This window comes from Heterocephalus glaber, unplaced genomic scaffold, assembly GCF_053883595.1.
Source record: "Heterocephalus glaber isolate CG9 unplaced genomic scaffold, H.glaber_assembly_v1.0 deba00001564, whole genome shotgun sequence".
Taxonomy (NCBI): Eukaryota; Metazoa; Chordata; class Mammalia; order Rodentia; family Bathyergidae; genus Heterocephalus; species Heterocephalus glaber.
In genome coordinates this window covers 8264832-8289530 of record NW_028258351.1, presented here as the reverse complement: position 1 = coordinate 8289530, position 24699 = coordinate 8264832, and the positions used below count along the sequence as shown (strand labels likewise).

Genomic DNA, 24699 nt, shown 5'->3' with positions numbered 1-24699 from the left:
TGAGACAGGCAGCCTGATGCTGATGTGTGGGTCACAGCAGGAGCCTGTGGGCCGATGGGGTTATCTGGGAAGATGGGGAAGGCCAGAAGCAGCCCTTGTGGATCAGGAAAGAGGACCCTGCACCAGGGACGAGGTGTGGGGGTCAGAGTCTGCTGGTCAGGTAGTCTGCGGGAAGGTTGGACCTGGTGGCAGGGGTCTGAGAGTTCAAGGACAGTGCCCCGAGGCCCAGAAGCCACAGCCCCAGGGCAGAGGGCAGCGGCCAGGCCGCCTGGCAGAGGGGCGAGGCTGGATGGCAAGGGCTAAGGACAAAGGCGGGGTGCGGGTCAGAGCCACCTCAAGAGCCCACTCACTCAGGTCAGGATGGCCAGCCGGTCTCCCTGCTCTGCGAGGGAGTGCACCTCAGAGCCCAGCCCTGAAATACAGTGACTCGGCAAGGCTCTGCCTCAGAATGGAAAGGGATGGGGCTGGGGTCAGAGCAGAGGCCCTGGGTTCCATCCCCAGTGCTGCAAAAAAATTAGATAAGAAATTAATTAAATATTAGCCAGGATGCAGGGAAAGGCAGCCTCCTGCACTGCCAGTGGGCACGATGTAAACTTAGCTACTGTGGAAATGTGTGGGCCGGGGATGTAGCTCAGTGGCACAGTGCCTGCCTGGCAAGCACAGGTCCTCAGTTTGACCCCCATACCCGGAAAAAAAAAAGAAATCGGTGTGGCGGCTCTTCAAAGAGTAAAGGGAGAGCCGCTGTTTGATCTGGAGGTCACACTCCTTGGTCTCCTTGGTGTAGACCAGTGGCGGTGAACCTATGGCACTGTGCCTTAGCTGGCACACACATCCCTCTGTCACACGAGTGCCAGCTCGCCCAGCAACCAAGCACTTGGGTTTAATCGCAGGGTTGGCGCTTTGCAATAAATAAGTGTTCTGGGTTGCAGTTTGGAGACTGGGTCTCTAGAAGGTTCGCCATCACTGGTGGATACTAAGAGAAAGTCCGCATAGCAAAGGGAAACCTACACACCCATGTCTCTCACAGCGCAGTAGCCAAGACATGGAATCAGCTAGTGCCCATCAACAGATAGTGGATAAAGAAAACCTGTGGGATATATCAGTATTTCTCAGCCAAAATAAAAACCAAAATTTTGGGGCTGGGGATGTAGCTCAGTGACACCGCGCCTGCCTCACAAGTGGAAGGTTGTGAGTTTGATCCCTGGTAACCACCCCCCCAAAAAAACCCAAAACTTTGTCATTTGCAGAAAAATGGGTGGGTCTGGAGATGATCTTACTGAGCAAGCGTTGCATGTCCTCCCCGGTATGTGGAATCTGGAAAAGACATGAAAGTAGAGGGGAGCTTATTAGACAAGAGAATGGGGAAAGGGCTTAAGGGTGGGAAATGGGGCATGAATATGATCAAAACACACACATGATAAATACATATATATATATAAATCTGTATCAGAACAAAATCTGAAACTCGGGAGGAGAATCTGCCAAAAATGAAACCCTCTCCATAGAACCAATATGCCCAATTAAAAACATGTGGGGCCGGGGGAGAGGATAATTACTGGAAAAAGATCTCCGGGGTGGAAAGGAGTAGAGACAAAGCGCTGTGTGTGGAAGGATCAGCCTGGGGAAGGGGAGGGAAGGGAGCATGAGGGGGAGGCTTGGAGGGGAGGTGGAGGTAGTTGGGGCTGAAGCTGAGCCTGTGTGCCCGCCCCGTGGGCTCCCCACATGCCTGTGACCTGGGGCTGGTGACAGATCAGGTGCACTCGGGAGGATTTAAAGGCTGCGTGGCACCACAGGGCATGGCCAGTATGGGGTCCCCAACCATGTGGTCCCTGCTCCCTTGTTCTCATGGGTCCCTGCCACCTCCGCCCGAGCACAGACTCAGGCCCAGAAGGCACTGAGGGCGGGTGGGCGGTCGGGCTGTGACCCCATAGTGGATACCTAGTGCTTCCCACACATCTGGGAAGGCTGGTGTGTGCAGGAGACGGGGAAACTGGAAGCTAGGAACCCTTGAGTCACAGGCAATGCTGTGTGTTGCTCTGGTCTCTCCACAGCCCATAGTTTCTGAACACCAGACCGCAGCCCTGATGGCTCACCTCTTTGAAATGGGGTTCTGTGACCAACAGCTGAACCTCAGGCTGCTGAAGAAGCACAACTACAACATCCTGCAAGTGGTGACCGAGCTGCTTCAGCTCAGCAACAACTGGCCCAGCCATCGCTACTGAGGTGGCCTTGCTGCCACCTGCCACTCCACGTGGTCTTTATTCTGTCCCAGGCTTGGGGGGGAGGCCCATGCTTGCTTTTTAATCTGATGAATCTCTAGAGCCCTTCATTGAATTTTCAAGACAGTATCTGTTACAGTATTTTTTGAAGCAAATCAAAGACCAGTACTTCACTTTAGGAACTGGACTAGTGGGAAGTCAGTTTTTCAGTTGATTTGGATAAAACACCTCCATTTTAGTGCATTGAAGAGTGTACCTTGAACTTCTGTAGAACCATTTTTCTTTCTGCTTGTACTGAAGTTGAGTATTTTCCTCTGGTTCATGTGGATGTTTTTAATGGGGATACCTGTTGATTGTCAGTCTTTGAAAGAAATTAGCCTTGGCGTTTGTTTTCACCAATTCTCCTGATTCCTGTGGCCCACACCAGGCCTCACAGCCACGTGGTATGGAAAGGGTACAGAGCAGGGCTGTTGTGCTTGGGTGGCCTCCTTGCAGGAATCTCCACTGAAGGGAGGACGGCCAAGCTCGGGCCACCTGAGGGCCTCGGCTCAGAGGTGCCACGGTAGTGAGCTTGCAGACATTTTTCTTTCATTTAAGAAGAGAAACTTAGTGTGAAATATTTCGCTAGTCCTATAGAGAAGGAAAAACCCACCTATTAAAGGGAAAAGTGAATTTAATAGTTACCTTTTTTGTGAATGTCAGGGACGTTCTTTATAGGAGAGTGGAAAGCAGGAGGGCACCGACATGAATCAGACTGGGGTGGGGGTGAGCGAGTGGGTGGCAAAGCCCGCAGGGCGAGCCCACTGGACAGCTTGTGGGTCCGCCTGCAGGCGGGAAAGAGTTCGCTCAGGGCCCAGGCCCTCGCTGTTCCCAGGTGAGCGAAGAGGAAACAGACGTGTTGAGGAAAATGACTTCCAGAGAAGGAAAAATCTGAACCCCAGCCCAAAGGGGCAAGGATAGTTAAAATAGTATTATTTAACCTGGATGGTATTTATAACAAGTGGCAATTTTAATTAATCATTAATTGTAATGTTTATGTCCAGTATAACTGTTGAATGCTACTAAATAAACCAGAATTCAGACTGTAAACCAGCCAGGCCCTCCCTCATTTAAAACGCTGCTGCGGGCCTCTGGTGACAGGGCTGATTTCAGGGGGCCCTTGCGTGTGCGGCCACCCGCCGCTGTACCGCACCTGACGGTCGCCGTTTAAAGAAAGGTGAAATAAACGGTCCTTGAGACTCGGCCTGGACTTCTGGCGCGGGGGCGGGGAGAGGGGCGGGGAAAGGGGCGGGCCTCCAAGACGTCGCGGACGGCCCAGAGGGCGCCCGGCTCCCGCAGTTTCGGTTCCTCTAGCCGCCGTTTCGTCTCCGTCCGTCCGGGGCCGGTGCTCTCGGGGCCTCCGCTGTCTTCCTTCCGGAGTCCCGGGCCAGAGCCTCCTCGACCGACGCCGGCCCTGTGCGGACCAAGCTAGACCGCGGCCTCGGGGGTCAGGGTAAACCCGCCTTTCCGCTCGGCCCCAGGGCCCTCCCGGCTCTGGCTGCGGAGGGAGCCGATCCCAGCCCTGAACCAGGTGAGGCTCCCTCTGCTTTAGCTACCAAGATCTGTAAGTGCGCCGGGCGTGGTGGCGCACACCTGTGATCTCAGGACTTGGAGGCAGAGGCAGGAGGATGCAGCGAGTTGAGGGCAGCCTGGGCTACATAATGAGTTCAAGGCCAGTCTGAACCTCAATAGCGAGACCCTGTGTCAACAAACAGCCCAGTCTGTGTGTGGCTCGACTTGGCTGTCTCATTCTGCCATCGCTGGGGCCCTGCGGGGAAGGACAGATTTAGCCTCGACCCTTCCTGGGCAGCGTGGCGGACGAGGCTGCCCCCAGGCCTCCTCCCTACTCCATCTTGGACGCGCGCCCCCCAGCACTGAGACAGGCAGGGCTCTTGGCCACACCTGGGACCCCAGCCTCCTTGGGGAACGAAGCCCTGCCTCCGTTGAACCAGTACCCCAGGCGCAGGGACGGAGCCCTCCCCCAGGTAGGCAGACCTCAGGCAGCTCTGTCCCCATGTGGAGACCTTCGGAGAAACCACACCCTGCACGCCTGTAATCCCAGTATTCAGGAGGCTGAGGCAGGATTTCCTGGAGTCTGAGTCCAGCCTGAGCTACATAGCAAGATTCTCTCTCTCAAAAAAAGAAAACAGCAAAAATCAGAATAATCCCAAGACTGGGGAGGCTGGAGGGACTTTCCAAATGGCTGTCTCCACCCGGCTCGATCCAGCTTCCTCCCTCTGAAATGGGCTGGCTCGGGTGGGGTGGGGTCCTCGGCCGTCCACCCATCACTTCTGGAAGTCTCATGACTTCTGCTTTTGGTTTTCACTTTTCTTTTTTTTTTTTTGGTACCAGGATTGAACTCAGGACCTTGCACTTGTGAGTCTGGCACCGGAACCACTGAGCTAAACCCCTGGCCCTTGTTTTCTACTTTTGTAGGCATGTTGGGCTCTTCTAGTCTGGAGGGGAGTGGAGGTGCATTAAACTTTCTCCTCCAAGAGCCCCCGGACTGCCCAAGCCCTTCCTCTGTGGACAGCTGGGCTGCTGCCCTGCAGTGGGGCTCCCGGGCATGGAGCCCTTAGAGCCAGGCCGCTGCCCACGGTGTGTCCGGGCCTTGCCCTGAACTGGATTCCTTTCTAGCAGAAAACCCACCCCAGCCATGGGCAAGACACTTTCCCAGCCTGGCTCCCCAGGAGGGGCGGAGCGCAGTGCCCTCCTGTCCACCCGCCCAGCCGGCAGCCGCTTCGTGCCTTGTCCTACCTGCCGGGGCAGCAGAGAGATCCCCCGAGGTGAGCGGCCAGGGCCTGAGTCGAGGCAGCTCCCGCCCAGGTCTGGGTGTGGAGTTGGGACGTCCGCCCCGCCGGCCGCCCACTCACGCTGTTCTTGTCCGCAGAGCTGGAAGAGCAGCTGGTGGCCCTTATCCCCTATGGGGACCAGAGGCTGGAGCCCAGGCACACGTAAGCCCCATGCCCTTCCCACAGTGCCACCCAGCGGCCTCACTGCTGCCTTCTCATCCTCTCCCCATGGTTGGCGCTCAGTGGGCTGAAAGTCCCAGCTCCTGAGAGGTGTTGGGACTGGGCGTAGCTCAGTGGCAGCATTTGCTTAGAGTGCGCGGGGCTGTGGGTGTCATCCCCAGCACCAGCACAGAATGGAAAGAGAAGCCAGGTGTGGCACAGCCCTGTCATCACAGCTACTCAGGAGGCTGAGGCAGGACGGCAGGGTCCAGGGCGGCCTGGGCAACTGAGACCCGGCCTCAAAAATAAGACAGGTCTGGGGACGCGGCTCGGTGCTCCCAGTGCGCCACCCCCCAACCGTGGGCACACACATGGCCATGGCCCTTTTCTGCAGTGCGTGGCAGAGTACCTGAGGCGTACGGTCCTTCCCAGACGTCGCTGCCCAGGCCTTGCTGTCCCCGGAAGGGAGCTGTGGCCCTGGCTGCAGGGCGTTTGGGCCGGGGGCTTTCCCAGTGCTTCCCTCCTGCTGATCGTGGTGCAGGTCAGACCCGCCGCTCTCTATCCAGTAGAGGCAGAAAACCAGGAGAGTCTACTCTGGGGCCATCCAGAACCTCAAGCAGCCCTGGGTTTCTTGGGGTGCTGGTGACCCTGCTCTTGGTCTGGGTTTGGGTGACACAAGGTCCTAGCTTTGGCTTGGAGCCATTGTCCCTCCTACCCCGCACTGCACCGGAATTGGAAGGTGGCACTGCTAAGTCCTGTCCCTGTCCCTCCTCACATCTGCTCCGAGTTGGATGCGAGAATGGTGCCCCATCCCAAGTGTGAGGCGGTACCGGCATCAGCTGGGCAGGAAGCAGCTGCTCGGGCTGGGGGGCAGCAGGCAGAGCCTGCGTCCTCCACGTCAGGTTTCCCAGCGCCCAGGCCCCTCATGGCTCCCCGGCGCCCTGCAGGAAGCTCTTCGTGTCCCTGGCAGTGCTCGTGTGCCTGGCCACCACGGGCTTCACCGCCTTCTTCCTGTTTCCCCGGAGTATTGCCGTGCGCCCCGCGGGCCTGAGCTCCTCCTCTGTGGCCTTTGACAAGGGCACCGTCCACCTCAACGCCACGGTGAGTGCCCAGCCCGCCCCTCCCAGCCACACTTCCGTGGCCTGTCTGGTGTCACAGCCTTCCGTGTGGCTCGCCAGGGATCTCGTGTCACCCAGGGAACCGCATGAGCGCCAGGACAGACCGCGAGGGATCGGGACCCTGTGTGGTGTGGAATCAGAGTCCAGGCTGCATGAGCAATGGTGGGGTGAGGTGGAGGTGCCTGCAACTCCCACGTGCTGGGACAGCGTGGCGAAGCTGTACGGACAACACAGGACCCACAACTTCTGAGACTTAGTCTCCCCATGTTGCCTGGGCTGCTCTCAGTCTTGGGCTCAAGTGATCCTCCCGCCTGAGCCTCGGAGTAGCTGGGACTACAGGCAACATGTGGGCAGCTCCGTGTGACTTCTCTTTCTTCTTCCCTCAGTACCAGGGATCAAACCCAGGGCCCTCACACTGAGCTACATCCCCAGTCCTTTTATACCTTGACTGTTTTTTCAGTGTTTGGAGAAAAGATCTTGCTCTGTAGTCCAGGCTGGCGTTGAACTCACTCTGTAGCCCAGGTTGGCCTTGAACTCTTGGTGACCCTCCTGCCTCAGCCTCCAGAGTGCTAGGATTACAGGAGTGCGTCACCACACCCCACCTGTTTTTGAGACAGGGTCCAGGGTGTCCCTAAGTTGCCCAGACTGAGCTTGAACTTGCAGCAATTCTGTCTCAGCCTCCCAGAGTGTTGGAACTATAGGTGTACACCACCATGCACCGCTCAGTGTAACTTTTTTTTTTTGGTACCAGGGATTGAACTCGGGTAACTTTTTCTTTTTGAGGCAGGGTTTCCCTATGTATCCCAGTCAGGCCTTGAACTTGCAGCAATTCTCCTGCCTCAGCCTTCCAAGTGGCAGGATTACAGGGGTGTGCCATCACACCTGGCGATGTAACATCTTTAGCTGGCCGGAGGGGTCGGTCATGGTGCTGACCCTGTGCTCCTGAGCCCTCCTGGAAGATCGCGCCCTGCCTGGGATGGGTCACCCCCATCCTGTCCCTTGTCCTCGTCCCCAGAGTGTCCTGAACATCTCCAACCCCAACTACTGCCCAGTCACCGTGACCCGGCTGACGGTCCAGGCCCTGCACGTGTCCCTCATGGTGGGTCAGCTCTCCGAGAGCCTCCTGCTGCACATCGGCCCTTTGGCCAGTGACCAGGTGACTGTCCTGGCACCGCCATCAGCTGGGGTGTGCGGTGGGAAGGGTGGCCGGTGGCAGCTGACCTCGTCCCCCTCCGGACAGATGCTCTACGCCGTGGCCACCAGGATCTCGGACGAGACCACGTAGTGAGTCCCTGTGTTGCGCTCCCTCCTGGTTTCCCGTGTGCCCAGTGGGCTCTGCACCCCTGGCCAGACCACCGCCTGCTGCACTGGGATGGGCAAGATCGCGGCCGGCCGTGGTTAATCTTTTTTTTTTTTTTTTTTTTTTTGGTACGGGGGGGCTAGAACTCAGGACCTTGCGCTTACGAGGCAGGCATCAGAACCACTGAGCTAAATCCCTGGCCCTGGCCATGGTTAATCTTTACCATGTATGGCTTTGCACTGGGACGTGCAGGGGCGAAGCACAGGGTGGAGCAGAGTCGCTGCAGGGGACCAAGCTGGCCCAGAAGGACAGGAAGTGGCATCAGGGCCCTGCTGGCAGGGGAGGACTCTGGGCCTGCAGGTCTCCTGTGTGCGACCCTGGCCTCGCCTCTGTCCCTTTCTCTGTCTCAGCAAAATCTGTACCTGGCTGGAAATCAAGGTCCACTATGTGGTGCTCCACATCCAGTAAGTGGGGCTGGTGCCCGGTGTCCCTGCTTGTGCTTCCTTAGGCTTGGTTTTGGTTTCAGGCTTTTTGTTTGTTTTGGCACCGGGGATCGAACTCCGGACCTTGTGCTTTCGAGGCAGGTGCTGGAACCACTGAGCTACATCCCCTGCCCGGTTTCAGGCTTTTTGAGACAGGAGCCTGCTGTGTACTGCAGGCTGGCCTCAAACTCCAGGCAGTCCTCCTGCCTCAGCCTCGCCTCAGCTGTGTTTTGGGGAGAACCCACCCTACCCCTCGACCTGGCTCTGGGGACAGCGAGCCCAGGCCCTTCCTGGTGGCTCTCATCTCACTCCCAGGCCCATGTGTGGCAGCAGAGGAGGGCAGGCTGGGGAGGCTGGGCCCCCAGCCTCCTCAAGCTGTGGCCTGGCCTTCCCTCAGAGGCACCCTGACCTACTCCTACCTGGGCCGCGAGGACCAGCACAGCTTCGAGGGCTCGGAGTACGTGGACTGCCGCCGGGGAAGCGCGCTGGCACCCCACCCGCCCTAACCTGCTGCCCCATCCTCAGGACCCACGGCCCCACGGCACCCACGTGAGGACGGAGGGGACGCATCCCCCCTACCCCACTTCCTGCTCTGTCTCCTCCTCCTCCACCCCTACCAGTTCTTTGGGGCCGGCAGCACCGGGTCCCCGCCTTGGCTGGTCTTGGGGAGAGGCTGGCCTGGCCCTGGCCCCCTGCTCCCCTTGCCCCTCTGCCCTCCAGGCCACCAGGGCTGGTTTCCTTCCTGTCAGAAGGTGGCAAACACAAGGTCTGGCCTTTGAACCCTGGGTCCTTTTTGAGGTCAGTGTTGAGCAGTGAGTAACTGGGGGTGGCAGTCTGTCCCTGTGGCCTCCCGGGACTGTGGACATGATCCCGAGGCACGACAAGGTGACTCTCATGGCTGCTGTCCAGAGCGTACCCCGGACAGGAAGGGCTCAGCCCTGTGGCCCTGCATCCTCCTTTCTGGCAGTGACTGTCCCTGGTCCCTGGGGAGCCACTTTGGGCTCTAATGCATTCTTCGCTAGAGAGGGGTTTGCTGTCCTCTTCTGCAGGAGCCGAGCAACGGGGGAGGGAGGTAGGTGGGGCCATACAGGAGAGACTTGCAGGTGCTTGGACACAGGCAGCAGCCACAGCCCAGCCTCGTTCTACCTCCAGCGCTGGCCAGGCTGCTCTGTTCCCAGAAGCCTTTGTGGTCTGTGCCCTGACATGAGAAACAGCACTCCCAGACCTGGCCAGTCCCAGCTCTTCCCATCCCTAGGCTGAGCCAAAGCCAGAGAAACCCGGGTTTCCACCTCCAGACAGCAAGGAAGAAAAGCTGCTGCTAAAGGCAGCCACGTCCTTGTCACTGATGGGTGGGGATGGAGTTGAAGGGGGCCAGCCGAGGTGACAGCTGGGAGCCTGTGACTTCGCCAGGGCCAGGGCAGGGCCATCCTGGGAGGCAGAGGCAGGTGTTGGACATGTGGGGGTCGCCAGATGTCAGGGATTCATATTCAGTAAACATGGAACTGCACTGGGAATAAAGCCACCAGCGAGAGGGGCGCTGGGCCATTCCCATCTCACCAGCTGTCTGCTGCTCTCCAGCGGGTGTCGAGGCCTAGGAGATGCCCTGCTGCCCACCGAGCTGGGTATGGAGCCCAGGGCCTTCCCACTGAGCTCCATCCCCAGCCCTTTTCCTTTACATTTTAAGACAGAGTCTTGCCAGGTTACTGGGCTGCTCAGTTTGGGTTTGAATTTGCCATCCTCCTGCCTCAGCCTCCCAGATGCTGCTGTAAATACCCTACTTTCCGGCTTCTGAGCAGCCACTTGCAGGCGGCCCACCTTGAGCTCTCTTCCTCCTCCCTCAGGAGACCCCTCTGCTGCCTGGGACCCGGGTCATGACTGCAAACTCCTTCTCAGGGTGGAGGACACCAGGACTGGGTCCCCCGGCCCTGTCCCCTCGTCCTGGGCTGCTGAGGGAAGGGAGCTGGGGCTGGGGAGCCTTGGGTCTCTGCTGGGTGGAGGGACTGAGGCCGGGTTCTTCAGGGTCCTGCATGGAGTGGCCTCCTGCCCAGCTGTGCTCCTCCACTACCCACCAGCTGCCTCTCTGCTGCTGGGCTGCTCGGGCATGACACCCCCTCGAACAGGCTGGGGGGGTGACACCCCAGTGACTGTCAAGACCCCTGACAGCTGTGGCTACAGATCAAGAGCAGGAGCCACAGCAGGAAGTGCAGGCTCAGGAGGCCCAGGGCCAACTTGCACCCTTGACAAAAGCAAGGAATTGCCGGGCGTGGTGGTGCTGTGATTCCAAGACTCAGGAGGCTGAGGCAGGAGGATTGCTGTGAATACGAGGCCAGCCTGGGCTACACAGTGAGACCCTGTCTTGACAAAGAAAGAAGCGCGGAATTGCCTTCCACTCCCAGTCTCCCGTGGGTTGTGCCCCAGGAAGCTGGTGAGGGCCTGGACCCCGGGAGCCGTACTTTACTGCAGACAGCAATTCCCAGAGCGAGGGCTCCCTGGGCGTCCCCTGCCGGTGGTCAACGTGGCTGCTCCTCCGTTCTTGGAGATGACGGCCAGGGTCCTGCAGTCCACATCTGGGTCACCACTGCTGGACATAATCGGTTGACTGAGAAGAGGAAGGGACAGGAGCCAACCAAGTGAGCATCTCCATGCTGCTGTTCAGGGCCTGCTGAACCCTCAGGCTGGGGAAAGAGAGCAACCGAGACCTCCTCCTGCACCCTGCAGGGTGTGTGATACTGATCATGCCCGAGGCAGGCTGTGAAGAGTGAGCCCCACCACTGGCTTGTTTATAGAAGTGAGTCCACCCGAAGCCTGCGTGCCCAGGTCACAGTAACTCGCACCCAAATTCCGTCCCTACAACTAAAACCTTCAGACTAGAAGGACAGTGTTTGAATCACAATCATATATTTTGTGTATTCTGTTCCTAATTTGACAGTGCTTTGTCTTGTCCTTGATGAGCCATTTTACATTAATTTCCATACAAACTGCGCTCAGCTTGCCTTTACCCCAATTGATTGCCAATAAAAGCCAGTGTCTCGGGCCGGGGCCGGGGATTTAGCTCAGTGTTGCTGCCCCTGCCTTGCAAATGTAAGGTCCTGAGTTTGGTCCTGGGTACCACAAAAGTAAAAGCCAGTGCCTGGGACTGGCCAGGGCCTTTGTCAGTTGCACTGGCATTGGTCGCCCTGGCCCCCGCTTTCTCCCCTAGTTCTGTCTCTTAGTGTATTTTTTTCTCAGGCCTGAGTCGTATACTGGGCAGGTGGGGACTGGAACCTGACTACCGGGGTCTCTGGCAATTGGTTCCCAATGTGGGGTTTGAACCACAAGCAATCACCTGCTCAGTGAGGCTACTCAGAATAAAAAGGAAAAGAGAAAAAAAAAGAAACTGACACAGTGCACCTCACATCAAGATAAGGAAGTCCAAATAGGAAGCAAAGCCTGGAGAAGGAGATATGTGCTTCAATTACATGGGGAAAGGTAGTAAAGGTAGTCAGCTGGGACTAAAACACAGGGTAATCGCTTTTGGCCTAGGCTGGCCTGGAGTGCTGAAATAAATGCTGCAAAAGATAGTTAAATAGTCATTGCTTTTCACAAACAAGAACTTTAGATATGGAACTTAGGGAGTGTGGAGCCAGAGTGACTCCATTTTGGAGCTGTCTCCTTTGTTCTCTCAAATTTGTGCTTATCCACTCAAAATTCCTAAGTTTATTACCCAGCCATCTGTGTACTCAGGAAGGACATTCCGGACACACTATCTATAAGGTAAGCAGTTAATGGCTAACTGCCCACAAAAGATAGATGTGACCATTAGTCAGTGGATCTGCTAACCATCAGCTTATGACAGTCGACCACTAACCTTTGCCCCCTTCTCCCTTGCAAAAATCTATACGTAACCCCCTTAACCCCCCCTAAGCCTAACCAATCAAAACCCTACACTTCATATGTATTTAGTATTAACCAATCACCTGGCTACTAACAACCAAAGCTTGTTGTATACTCAATAAAAACCCTGCTAGTTTCGAGGCTCGGGGCTCTCAATCTCGATCCGCTGCGTCGGTGACAATTGAGAGTCCCTGCTTAAGCTTGAATAAACGACCCTCGTGTGCTTACATCGGAAACGGTCTCCTGGTGGTCTTTGGGACATCGCGATCTGGGCACAACAGGAGCATGTGAAAAATAACATCCAGACAGCTCAACGAAGAAAAGTTATCTCCCTTGAGACTTTAACTGAGCCCTTGACCCCTTGGAGCCTTGGGCGCTCTATTTTGGGGCCGAAACAACCAGCCTGGAGTGGCTCAAGCTTCTGTCCGGAGGCACTGCGCCCCGGTGTGAGAACGGTCTCGTTCTGGTTGTGGACCAACTGCTTGCCAATTCTGCTGCCTTTCACACTTCGGACATGTCTCTCTCAAGCAAACCCTGGCCGAGCTGCCTCCTCCTTGGCTTTAGTTGCTAAGATCAGAGGCGCCGAGGAGGTGGGGCAAAGGCAGGACATCGTGGCCTCAGAGAGCCCGGAAGTGCAGGCAGACACACTGTGGTCACAGGAGGAGTCAAAACTAATCCTCCAATTGGAAAGAACTAAAGTGGAAAAATAAGTAATGGGTTAAAAACAGCTAGGAAAGCTCTGAAGGGCATAAAGCAAAATAGAAACAATGCTCCTGGCTTTAGGAGCCCCAAGGCCAGCGCTGAGTTACTGGCCTGATGCTGCTGCAGAGGTCTAGATCCAAAACAGCCGGGGCTCCCACTGTACATCTCAGCACCCCAAGTGCTGCCCTCGAGACCTCACACAGGACACGGTCCCTGAGGCCTAGACCTCTCCAAAGCCTGTACCACTTGAGTCTCACTGAGAGTTAACATCCTAGCAGGTCGTGCAGGTGCACCCCTGTCATCCCAGCACTCTGCAAGGCTGAGGCAGGAGGATCCCAAGTTCACACCCAGCCTGGACAATCCAATGACTGTGATCCTGTTTCAGAGTAAAAAGGGGGAGCAGAAGGGGTGTAGCTAAGTGCCCAGGAACCTGTGTTCAATCCCCAGTGCTGTAACCAATACTAGCCTGCCAGACACGGTGCCACACACCGGGAATCCCAGCCCTGCGCGAGGCAGGAGGAGCACAAGTTTGAGGCCAAGGAGCAGCTTAGCAAGGCCCTGAGGGTAAGGATGCAGCTCAGTGGTAGCAAGCCCCGGTTCCGTCCCCAGCGCACTGCAGCCACGCTGCCTGTCCTGCTGCCCCCGTCTCACCTTGAGTCTCGAGTACCCGGTATTTTTGGCAGGTCCAGGCTGGCATGGGTTCCTGAGGCCTGGTGACAGAAACAAGCACAGTGACTGAATGCCACAGAGAGCCGAGGTGCCGGGCCAGACCAGGGTCAGAGGAGTCTCAGCGGGGGCGCGGGAAGCCCCGCCCCTGCCTGCCCCGCCCCTCTGCCGCCTGAGGCCTTGCCCCTCATCCCTAGGAAGGCTCAGGTTTCTCCCAGGAGCCCACCAGAGGCAGGGAGGCTGGCACCCCGCACCCCACTGACCGGGGCTGGGAAGGATGGGCGGCCAGGCTTGGGGTCTGCGGCCCCCGCAGGGGGGCTGCCCCGCCTGGAGGTTGGGCTGGAAGGAGCACTGAGGCCGGGCGTCCTGTCTCCCGGGGCCTGGCGGCGGCGGCGGCAGTAGCAGCCGCTGGAGTTGCGCCCGCGTCGGCCCAGGCTCCTCGGGCTCCGGCTGTGGCTGGGGTTTCTTCTCAGAGCGATGTTCCTCCTCCTTCCTGTCTTTCTTCAGCTCCTGGCGAGAAGCCCCCACAAGCGTCACCTCCTTCGCCCCCACAGCCCCCACCGGGAGGGCGCTCGCGGGGCACCCGCGTCCTGACTGGACCGCCAGGCGGGGGGACAGTGTCGTCCCTGGCAAATACTCTGCTGCCGTGCTGCTCAGTAATAGTGTCCGCCGGCGCGTGAGCAACTCTAGTTGCTGACAGCCACAGGGGACACTGGAAGAGCCAGGTGAGCTGGCTGTGATTTAACCAGCTATCCAAACCTGGATCAATATGAAAATATTAACTGATATTTTCTTTCTTTCCTTTTTGGTACCGGGGATCGAGCTCGGGACCTTGCGCTTGCGAGGCAGGTGGCGGCACCACTGAGCTAAGTCCCTGGCTTAACTGATATTCTCTATTTTTTGTTTTCATACTAAGTCTTCAAAACCCGACATGCATTTTACACTTAATAGCACATCCTCATTTGGACACTGAGCCAGGTGTGGTGTCATGCACCTGTCACCCCAGCACTCTGGGAGGCTGAGGCAGGAGGATCAGAAGTTCAAGCCCAGCCTGGAGAACTTGGCAACTTAGACTCTGTCTCAAAAAACATTTTTTTCTTAAGCAGGGTCTTGCTGTGTAGCCCAGGCTGGCTTCAAACTCAAGATGATTCTTCTCCCTCAGCCTCCCAGAGTGCTGGGGTTACAGACATGCACCTCCACACTCAGCTGTAAAAAATTTTTTAAGAGTGCTGAAGATGTGGCTCAGTGGGAAGGCCCTGGGTTCAATCCTCAGTACCCCCACACCATGCCCAGCAACTGTTTTCCTCTTGCATTACTGGGAATGAACGCAGGGGTGCTGTACCACTGGGCAACATCCCCAGCCCTGTTTTTTGTTTCAAGACAGCATGTAGCTCAGTTGCCCAGGCTGGCCTCACAGGGATCACCACCACTCTGGCTTCATCAACAATATTTTATCTATATTCAGATTTCACATAATTTACAGCCAAACAAGTAGATTCATATACCCAAATTGCACCAAATGTACTTCAAATTTGTTAAATATGTCAATTAAATATTTACTCTAATTTTGTATTTAAATGTATATAAAATATAAAATTTAGGTCTTCCCTCTCAGTAGCCACAGAGGAGGGCCCCTCAGCACACAGGCCAGTGGCCGTTGAGGGTCAGTGACAGCAGGGACAGCGCGACTTCACAGCCCCCTAGGTGCGGGCTGGGCACATGATGAGAGCAGCGGCCTGTGGTGCATGAGGCCATGGGTTCGATCCCCAGCAGGGGAAACAAACACCGAGTCTGCTAGCGGCTGGCCGAGCCCAGGCAGCAGGCAGCCCCTGAGGGCTTTGTCTCCCTCCCTCCTGTTTGAGGCCCCACAGGCTGGGCCCCTCATGCACCTGCTGCTCCTGCTGGGCCAGCAGCCTCCGCCTCCAGTCCAGAGCCATCTGCCGGTGCAAGGGCCTCCCAGTGGTAGGCGCTGCTCATGCTGGGCCCCGGCAGGGGGAGCCCAGGACCCCACCCACCCCCACCTTGCCCTCCCTTGGGCCCAGGCCCTGATGCAGCCTGGGCCACCTCACAATGTGGGCTGGGCGGGGCTGTCTGGGGCCGTCTGGGGCCCTTCGCTCCTCAGCCTGGAGACCCCACGGGTCCAGACGCAACTCCAATTCCGCAGCCAGCCCAGCTAGTTTTCCTCTCAGCAGCAGCACCTGGCCCTTTCCTCCATCTCCGCTTCCGTTTTTGTTTTCTTTTGTTTTGTTACAGGGTTTCAGTATGTAGTTCAGGGTGGACTCAAACTCAAGGGGATCCCCCCACCTCAGCCTCCCTAGTGTTGGGATTACCGTGTCCGTCCCCCATCATCCCTCATCTCCCCCCCCCCCCCCCAGTTTACTTTCTAACCCTTGAAGCCTTTCCCCTCCCTCAGTGTACTGGCTGAGTCTAGATAAAGAAAAAAAAAAGAAACATACAGAATCCGGATAACCTTCACTGACCCTTGGGACCAGGCTCCAGCAGAGCCCTCCCACGCAGTGGAGTGGCTCGGGATTTGTTGTCAGATCTGAGTTCAGTCTGGCTTGGGGACCTGGGTTGGCCCCTCAGCATGGAGTTTTCCCTGAGGAAGTGTTGAAGACTCCAGGAGATGCATGGCAAGCGCCTGCCTGGACTGGGGCACCCAGTTGGGGCCTGGGGGTACGGTGCGACCTCTCAGCCCTGTGGTGGGGGCTGGCAGGGTGCTGAGCCCTGGCGGATCTTGCTGCCGGAACCACTGAGCTAAATCCTCAGCCCCTCATTCTCTTTTGGTAAAAGCAGTGTTAGTGCCCATCATGGTGGTACAAATCTGTAAACAGTTATGTGAGAGGCTGAGGCAGGAGGCTCGAAAGTTTGAGGCCAGCTTGGGCAATTGAGTGAGGCCCTGTCTCAGGAAATAAAAAATAAAAGCGGCGCTGGGAGTGTAGTTCAGTAGGAAGGTTCTCGATGCAATCCCCAGCTTTAAAAAGAACAATAAGCCAGGGGCTGGGGAGCTGGGGATGTAGCTCAGTGGTGCTGCCCCTTCCAGGCATTCCCAAGGTCCTGAGTTCGATTCCCATGTACTCAAAAACAAAACAAAGCACTATGACAATATATATGCAAATGTAGGTACATCCTCCACATGTGTGCGTGTATGTCTCCACGTTTCTGTCTGCCAGAGGTTGAAGAAAGCAAGCCAGGTGAGGTGGAAATTAAGTAGGGAAGCCCAGGATGGGAACGTGAGGGGATTCCTTACTCTCCCTTTCAGTACTGGGGATCGAGCCCAGGGCCTTCGCACTGAGGTACAGTACATCCCCACAGCTTCGTGTTCTCTTTGTTTTATTTTGTTTTGAATTCTGAGGCAGGTTCTCGATAATCGGCCCAGTCTGGGCTGCATCCCCCTGGCTCAGCCACCCAGAGTGCTGGGATGACAGGCGTGGCCCTGCACACAGGCCCTTCACAACACTGACTTCTTTATTCAGCTTCCTGGAGCTGGGATTGGGAGGCTCCGCAGGCTCAGTCTCCCCAGCCCCGGCCGCTGCACTTCCCTCCTCTCCCGGGTGGACGGGGCCTTGAACCTTCCATCCTCCCACCTCAGCCTCCCCAGTAGCTGGGATCACAGGCATGTGCCACTGTGCCCAGCTTCCATTTGCCTTTCTTTTCCAGAACTTTCTTGATCCTAACCACAGGAAGCCCCTGTAAGGTGCATCCTACTCCTCCGTGCCTCCCATCGTGTGCCCTGCCTCCTACCCCCGCCTTGCCTGCTCTCTCTAAACTGTGCTATTTTCAGAGTGTTCCTCGCTGCCATCAGCTACTGTATCTGTGTAGTTAAGCACAACCCTTTTTGGAGCTCAGATTATCCCAAAATGATTGTTTCAACGACTTGTAATTGGCTTGGGAAGTTGCTTTTTTTCTTGCATCTAAATATGGCCAGGTGTGATATTCCAGGAAGCAGATTCACACAGATGACCGCAGTGGGGATCCATGCTGAGGAGCCTGACAGGAAACTGCCTGGCTGCCCCATCTGACGCCTGGCCTCTGTGCACCCTGCTCACCACCTGCTGTCCATCCACCTGTCCACCTGTCTGTCTACAGCCCATCCATCTGAAACATCCTGGATGCCTGTACCCCGCCAGACGCACCAGACACGGAGGGGATGAAACTCAGTGGGACTTGGACCCTGGACTCTCCCATCCTCGTGAGGAGAAAGAGCCGAGGTGGACATGCCAGCCGGAGCAGCGCTGTGACAAGAACGAGCGGGGAAGACTCCACCGTGTCCAGAGAGGCGGGGATGGCTTCCCAAGAGACGCGGTAGAGACTGGAAGCTTTTCTCACAGATGCAGGGCAGGGCCAGGGTCTACCCAGGAGAGGCCAGCCTGTCGGCCCCGGCCTCTGCCCCTCACACGACTCCTCAATGTCTTCCTTTGAAGGGGTCATATTAGTGGTTTTCTTTTCTTTCCTTCTGTTTTATTTTATTTTATTTTTTATTTTTTGGTACCAGGGATCAAACTCGGGTCCTTGTGCTTGCGCAGCAGGCAGTGAAACCACTGAGCTAAATCCCCAGCCCTTGTTTCTGTTTTTTTGAGGTTTTGGGTTTTTCAGTTATTGTTGTTGAGACAGCGTCTCAATGTGCAGCCCAGGTTGCCCTTGATCTCACAGTGATCCTCCTGCCTCAGCCTCCTGAGAGCTAAGATTACAAGTATGAGTCTCCATGCCCAGCTCCCCGTGCTTTTAAAAAAGAATTTGAAGCTGGGCATAGTGCCACACTCTTGCAATCTCAGCTATTGGGAGGCTGATACAGGAGAATCACAAGTTTGAGAACAGCCCCCCGGGCAATTTAGTGAAACCCTGCCCCCAAATTAAAAATAAACTGGGCATGATGGTTCACACCTGTAATCCCAGTATTCCAGGAGGCTGAGGCAGGAGGATCATAAGTTCCAGCTCAGCCTGGGCAACTGAGTGACTTAGTGAGACCCCACCTCAAAAAAATAATTAAAAAGGACTGTGGATGTAGCTCAGTGCAAAGGCCCTGGCTTCAATCCCTAGTGCTGCCAAAAATTAAGAAGAGAGAGAATGTGCAAGCCATGGGACTAAATGCCCTCCTTCATCTCTGCAGCCCTGGGCAAGGGGACCTCATCTCCAGGAAGTTAATTTTATCTCCTTCCCCTCATTCCAGTTAATATTTTCCCTTTGTCCGGTAAGAGGGACAGGGAACTGTGACACAGGAAATATCTTGGCTCAAAAGTCTTCTTTCCTATAGGTTTCTTAGAAGTTCCACAGTAAACAAGAAAACCAGGCATGGTGGCCACGCCTATAATCCCAGTACGGGAGGCTGAGGCAGGAGGATCCCACAAGTTCCTAACCAGCCTGGGCTCCATAGTGCATCCAGGGCCAGTCTTAAATACATAGCAAGAGCCTGTCTCAGAAAAAATAAAAAAATTAAAAATAAATAAACAAGAAAATTTCAAATGAAATGAAACAAGGCTGAGTGACTAAATGCACAACACAGAGACCAAGCACAAGGAGCCGCCCTCTGCTTCCCTCCCTCTGCACGCACGCGCCTCTCCACTCCAGCACCATCAGTTCTGGAACTGTAGATCAGCAGGGTCCCCACTAACTGGCCTAGAGACCCCTTCCTGAGCTGGGCGAAGGAGCACAGCCTATGATCCCAGCTATTCAGGAGGCCAAGGCAGGAAGATTGCAAGTTCCAGACCAGCAACTTAGCAAAATGCCTCTCAAAAGAAAAAAGTCCCAGGGAGGCAGCTCAGGGCCAGAGCGCTTGCTGCCTTGTGTCAAGCCCTGGGCTCCCTCCCCAGGATTGCAGTGGAAAAGGAAAACAAAGAAAGAACTCCAACCTAGGTCCAGGGCGGGGCTGGTACAGGAGGGGCTGGGAGCTCTGCGGGGACAGCCCATTCTCCTGGGAGGCTCTGGGGCCTGGCAAGGGCCGGGGAGCAGCTGTGATTGCACCCTCCACCGAATTACAGCCCTGCTCCAGGTCCCAGGCTCCACTGCACCCTGGCCCATGCCTCCGAATGAACGGTGAGGGGTCCCGAACCCCAGGGCCTCAGGGCTCCTCCCTCCGCAGTGGTAAACTGAGTCACCCAGTGTGCCCTGGGAGGGCCAATTTCCCTCCCCCTGTCGCCCAGGGCTGGCTCTGGCCTCCTGCCCACCTGGTGATACTGGCCTGGCCAGGGTGGAGCTGGCCTGAAACCCTCAGAGGTGAGAGGAGGTGCCACCTCCCGGGAAGGTCTGGCACCCTAATCCTGGGGCCAGCACCTCTGGCTTCAAGTACTTGAGGGTGTGTGTGCGTGTGTACACGTGTGTGTGTGTGTGTGTGCGCGCGTGTGCTAGGTAGACCACAGCCCCCCACGTGTTAGGGACAGAACAACATGGAGGGCATGACACAGATTTCTCTGTTTGATTTTGAGCGTTTGAAAAATAAAAAAGTGCAGGACTGGCCTGCGTGCCTTCCCTCTCACTCTGACCCTCAGGGCCCTGGTGGAGGTTGCATCCAGCCCATGCACAGAGTCTCTTCCACTCCCTCAGCGTGCGATCCGGGAGGGGCCAGGACAGGAGGCCTCTGTTCTGGTTTCTGTCCTGCAGACTCCAGGAAGCCAGGAGGACAAAGCCACAGGTGCATGGCCAGGGCTGGCAGGAGCACTTGGCAGTGAGTGGCACAGTGCGGGCTCTGCCAAGTAAGGTCCCCAGCTCCCACTGAGTTTTCTGACCTCCTGGATGGCTCCCCCAGAACAGCAGGATCCTAGGGTGCTGTGCACTCTTTCCAGGGACCCTTTCGAGCTCTTGTTGTCCTGTTCGATGACTTGGACAAGAAGCAAAGATGTAGAGATTTTTACATTTATCAAAGGAATGAAAGGTCAAAAAGTAGGGAAAAGAAATATTCTGAACAGAAGTGCTCTGCACAGCATGTGCTGGCCAGGTAACAGAGGAAAAGAGTTTCACCCTGCAGAGTGCCTGAGGTAAATGGCCACCATCTGTATTCTCCCATGAGACATCAGATCTAGGCCGTCCTCTTAGAAGCCTGCCTGATCTTGTGCCGGGAGAATGAAGATGGCATTGTCTGGCGCAGGGCTTGGGTCAGGTGTCTGGGTGATTGACAGGTCACGGCAGCTGGAGAAGTGGTTGGCCACACCCTAGTCTGCTCAGCAGCAGGGTCTTCCCGGGTCCCAAAGCCTGCTAGCAGGGCAGCATCATGGTCAAGAGGGTGTGACTGCTTTGGCAGCACATGTACTAAAATCATGCTCAAGAGGCTTTGGAGTGTAAGGGCCTCCTCATATGTGGCCTTGGGCATTTGGGCAGGTTACTTACTGCTATGAGCCCAGGTTTCTTATCTGTGAAATGATAATAGCAAAACACACCAAAACCAAAACCAAACAAAACAGAAGCCAGGTATTGTGTGTGGAGCACACCTGTAATCCCAGCACTTGGGAGGCTGAGGCATGGGAATCTCAGAGAGTTTGAGGCCATCCTGGGCTAGATATTGAACTCAAGGCCAGCCTGAACCAGTCAGTGAGCCCCTGTCTCAGCCTCCCACAGTCCTGGGGTTGCAGGAGTGTGTCTCTCTCTCCCAGCCTGTGAGTGTCCTCAGTGGAGTAGAGCACAGTGCAGCGGAACACTGCACAGAGGACAAGTCACTGCCCTGGGCACGACGGTGAGAAGCCCACATCACCTCCCCGGGGAAGCAGGGGGGTCACAGGGGGATTGGCGCCTCGGCCCACTCTCCTCGCTGATGCCTGGCTCTGTGCACGTGCAGTCACAACCTGCATTTTCCACTCTGCCCACGGGGCTGGCAGGGGTTATGAGTCGCTTCCATTTTCTTTCAGAAAAATTAAGCTTTTTTTCATCACAGACTCAAAGCTTTATTATCCATAGCTCACATAAGATCAGACTCCTATGAAGCTCAACTCGCCAAGGAGAAGGGAGATAGCAAGGGTTAGCTAAGTCTCCTTGCTGAGACAGGCCTGCTCAGAGCCCTCAACGCTCACCTGGGTGAGGAAGGGCCTAAAAGTTCCCAGCACACGCTCACTTGCCCTCCCTGGTGGGAACGACTGGTGTGCATAGGACCTCAGTGCACACAGAACCTCCCAGGATACATGGAATACCTGGACCATCCTAAAACTGCCCCATGCACACAGGACCCCCTGGTACATGCAGGGCCACTGCATCTCTACTAAGGCTGTGCTTCAGTTGTGAAAATGGATTTTTCTCATGTCTTCTTTGTGCTCCAAGTTCCAAATGTGGCCTGTCTCCTGTGCAGAGGAGGTCTGGTTGTCAGGAACTGAACTGCAGTGGTACTCTGTGCTCCAGGAAAGAAAAGGCCCATTTAAACAAAAGCTTACCCTGCCACTTGGCCAGAGCAGAGACCCACTGGCCAGAAGTGTATGTGTGGTGAGAGGTGCTCCTCTGCCTGGCTGGCACATGTGTGTGCATGTGCACCTATCCATGTACACATGTGCATGTGCATACACGTAAATGTGCTAACACATGCCCTGTGTCTGTGTGTGTGCGCCCACGCGTGCGCGCGCACAGGCAGGGTAGACCCAGGTACATTCTCAATGTATGGCCTACCTGGGCCTGCCCAGGCCCGGCATCAGACTCTGTCACTCACCGTTGGCACAAAGGCCGACCCTGAGCTAGGGACAGGGACATGGACAGGTAACTCATAGATCAGAGGACCCTGGGCCTGGAGGACACTGGTGAGTCATGGGCAGTGCAGTATGGCCATGAAGAGTCTAGTCCACACTGGCCTTGAGGCAGGGCCTCGCAGGAGCCCTGTCAGATCTGTAGCATGAACTCATGGGTGTTTGTCTCCTAGCAGGAGCGATCCTTGTCCAGGATGCTGTGTTCCGTGAAGGTCACCTGGCCATTTGCATGCACAAGGATAATGGTGTTGGTTCTGGTGCCATGGTCTGGGCAGTGCACACACACAGGTGCATACTTGTTTAGTATGGGCTATATGTTCTCCTGGCCCTGGTCCTCAATGTCCAGGTCTGGCAGCTATGCCTCCTCGTTGTTCAGCATGTCCAAGAGCTGGGTGACAAAGGCACCCTTGGGCAATGCCGGGCTCTGCTCCACAGCCTCCAGGAAGAGCTGCTCCCAAAACACAGCTTTCTCCAGGGTGTCTCCAGCAGTGCCGTGCTCAGCCCATAGGTTCCTGGCATCTGTACAATGGGCTCAGGCACCCCCCCTGGTTTCCGTAGTAACAAATGGCATCTCCTTTTGCTGTGCTCAGGTCAGCTGCTCTGAGATTGAAGCCATGTACAGGTGGCCCTCCTGGGAGACCTTCTTCAGGTAAGACAAGCTGCCCGTGTCCATGGTCAGAAAGTTGGTTTCAAGTTCACCTCTGCCATGGGTATCTTGGTCCAGCATCTGTGGGGAGTTGGTGAGTACCCCTCGCTCCCCCCCGGTGCTGATCCCCAGTCACGTGCCTTCTTCCATGTTGAGCCCTTGAACTGGCCATTTTTGGGGAGTTTTTAATCTTTTTTTTCCTGTTTCTTTTTCCTTTCCTTTTGCCTCCTTTCTGGTTGTTCTGTTTAAGTTTAGTTTTTTTCTTGATTTTCTGAACAGTTTGTAGTTTTTTTTGTTGTTATTCTGTTCTGTTCTTGTTTCTATCTTGTTCTTTTCTCTTTCCCACCTGTCTTCTTCACCAGTTTCTTAAAGTTTGTCCTCCATCCTTGCTTCCGGTCTCTTCCTCTTCTTCTGTTTCTGTTTTTTATACCCTAACCCATTTAAAATCTTCTCCCCTGGACTCTGAAGTGGCAATGGCAGAGGTAACAGAGCAGATGAATGAGGCTCACTAAGAAACTTATTGTTGTTCCCCCAGATGTCAGCTAGCTTGGATGGTCTGTGGTAGAATTCATCCCTGTTGGCTGCCAAGATAAGCCTGTATGCATTCTTGGAAACAGGGCACGGATCAAACTTAAAGGAGTTGATGCACATGGGTTGCAAGGGGTAGCTTTTCTCACACAGGGTCACGAAGTAGATTGCAGAAGTTTCAGTCCAGTTTCCCCGGCCACCCACCGGCCTCGCTGCTGCCTTCCTCGCTCCCTGAGGTCACAGAGGCTCTGGGCAACGCAAAGAGGGCAGGTGGGCACGGACAGCTTCTCTGTGGCGGCAATTCTATCAGGCCTGGCTGTCTGGCTCTCGGGCTGGGCCTCCGCAGGCTCTTATGGGCTCTTCTGCAAGGGGCTGACCCACACGCTGCTCATCTTTGACCTGGCCTGGCGGCTGTGCATCAACTTCCCCTGCCTCTACATGGTGGCTTCCATGATGCTCAACGCGCACCTGCGGGTTCATACTGAGATCCACTGAAGGCCATCCCCTCCTGACAGGGGCATCACCCTGGGATCACCACCGCAAAGGACACAAAGCATGGGGGACAGAAGAGGGACCTACGGCACCTGCACAGCCAAAGCAACAGGAGGGAGGGGAGGACTGGGACAGACTGCCGCACAGGCTCGAGAGGAGGGCGCTGAAGGGGAGCCTTGCCTGCAGATTCCCCTTCCCGGGTGAACATGCCTAGGGGAGACAGAGATGGAGATGGAAACATGCAGAGCGAGACGCTATCCTGGGAAGCGGAAGCCGGTCTGAAGGAGGCTGGCCTCTTGCTTCCTACCAGTGACAGGGCACTTCTGAACTGGAAGGTACCCATGGGAAGAAAGTCACCCCTAGTAGCAGTTCCCAGCAAGGCTGTGGGTCTGTCCCTGTCCCTGCATCTGTTCCCGTGGGAGAGTGCCTTGCTGTGCCGTCAGGAGGTGCCCGGGCAGCTCTGCAGAGGGACTGGCCAGGAGGAAGTTGTGAAGCTGCAGACAGCCACAGAGGACGGTGCTGCAGGGGAGAGCCCTGTGCTTAGGCATGGCCTGGCCACATGCAACTGCAGAATGCAGGAGTTTCCAAGGATGACCCGCTAAGGGCTCCTCCCAAGGGGCCAGGCTCTGCGCTGGAACTGTCCTGCCTGTGTCCCCTGCTGCTACCCAAGACTCTGCATGCCCATCCTCAAGGCTCCTGAGGATCAGACAAGATGTGAGCATCTTGACCAGCTAAAGCCTGTGCTCTCAGAGCAGACAACAGAGTACAGGAACATGCTCTCAAGTATACATTGTACCTCCAATGGTCTGCACATAACACCGGGCTTGTTGGCTCTATGACCTTTGAAATTAGCAAATCCCATAGGCTATAGTTAAGGTACAAGCAGAACAATCAAAATCGTACCTTAATTTCAAACGTTGTCTTAGAATGATTTTTTTGCATTAAGTCTGTATGCAAACAGAGCAGCCATTCAGTTCCTGCTTTGGTTTGTATGGCTAGACAAACTATAAAGTACAAGTCTAGTAGAAA

The 24699-nt window shown here is 55.8% G+C and overlaps 2 protein-coding genes and 3 pseudogenes across 4 annotated transcripts; 3 read left to right on the top strand and 2 right to left on the bottom strand.

Moving 5' to 3' along the window:
• The first annotated feature begins 3503 nt into the window (after positions 1 to 3503).
• Positions 3504 to 12218, top strand: LOC101718688 (transmembrane protein 106A). 3 transcript variants are annotated; one of them, XM_087191499.1, is made up of 8 exons: positions 3504 to 3789; positions 4899 to 5044; positions 5149 to 5212; positions 6157 to 6310; positions 7343 to 7483; positions 7568 to 7611; positions 8038 to 8091; positions 8507 to 12218. In XM_087191499.1, the coding sequence occupies exons 2-8, from the start codon at positions 4915 to 4917 to the stop codon at positions 8613 to 8615; spliced, it is 696 nt and encodes a 231-aa protein (XP_087047625.1). In that variant the 5' UTR covers positions 3504 to 3789; positions 4899 to 4914; the 3' UTR covers positions 8616 to 12218. The 3 variants fall into 3 exon arrangements, with proteins under 3 accessions (XP_087047625.1, XP_004870644.2, XP_087047624.1); XM_004870587.4 differs by having other exon boundaries at positions 4896 to 5044; XM_087191498.1 differs by having other exon boundaries at positions 4611 to 5044.
• A 92-nt stretch (positions 12219 to 12310) lies between these two features.
• Positions 12311 to 15376, bottom strand: LOC101722079 (uncharacterized). The gene is made up of 4 exons (XM_021248898.2): positions 15240 to 15376; positions 13614 to 13860; positions 13336 to 13394; positions 12311 to 12675 (listed from the first exon to the last, which is right to left on the bottom strand). The coding sequence occupies exons 1-4, from the start codon at positions 15285 to 15287 to the stop codon at positions 12556 to 12558; spliced, it is 474 nt and encodes a 157-aa protein (XP_021104557.2). The 5' UTR covers positions 15288 to 15376; the 3' UTR covers positions 12311 to 12555.
• Positions 15377 to 22137: 6761 nt separating this feature from the next.
• LOC101722438 (transport and Golgi organization 2 homolog) lies at positions 22138 to 23301 on the bottom strand (annotated as a pseudogene).
• On the top strand, positions 23300 to 23673 carry LOC147823814 (small integral membrane protein 10-like protein 3 pseudogene; annotated as a pseudogene).
• A 60-nt stretch (positions 23674 to 23733) lies between these two features.
• On the top strand, positions 23734 to 24509 carry LOC147823813 (protein FAM220A-like; annotated as a pseudogene).
• Positions 24510 to 24699: the final 190 nt, after the last annotated feature.

What these genes read in the sequence shown, in the direction of transcription:
- LOC101718688 (XM_087191499.1), top strand. Translation starts at nt 4,915, where the DNA reads ATGGGCAAGACACTTTCCCAGCCTGGCTCCCCAGGAGGGGCGGAGCGC. An exon ending in CAGCAGAGAGATCCCCCGAG is followed by an intron (nt 5,045 to 5,148) that starts GTGAGCGGCCAG and finishes TCTTGTCCGCAG; the next exon opens with AGCTGGAAGAGCAGCTGGTG. An exon ending in CCGTCCACCTCAACGCCACG is followed by an intron (nt 6,311 to 7,342) that starts GTGAGTGCCCAG and finishes CCTCGTCCCCAG; the next exon opens with AGTGTCCTGAACATCTCCAA.
- LOC101722079 (XM_021248898.2), bottom strand. Translation starts at nt 15,287, where the DNA reads ATGGCTCTGGACTGGAGGCGGAGGCTGCTGGCCCAGCAGGAGCAGCAG. An exon ending in TGGCCCAGCAGGAGCAGCAG is followed by an intron (nt 13,861 to 15,239) that starts GTGCATGAGGGG and finishes GCTTCTCGCCAG; the next exon opens with GAGCTGAAGAAAGACAGGAA. An exon ending in GCCCATCCTTCCCAGCCCCG is followed by an intron (nt 13,395 to 13,613) that starts GTCAGTGGGGTG and finishes TTCTGTCACCAG; the next exon opens with GCCTCAGGAACCCATGCCAG.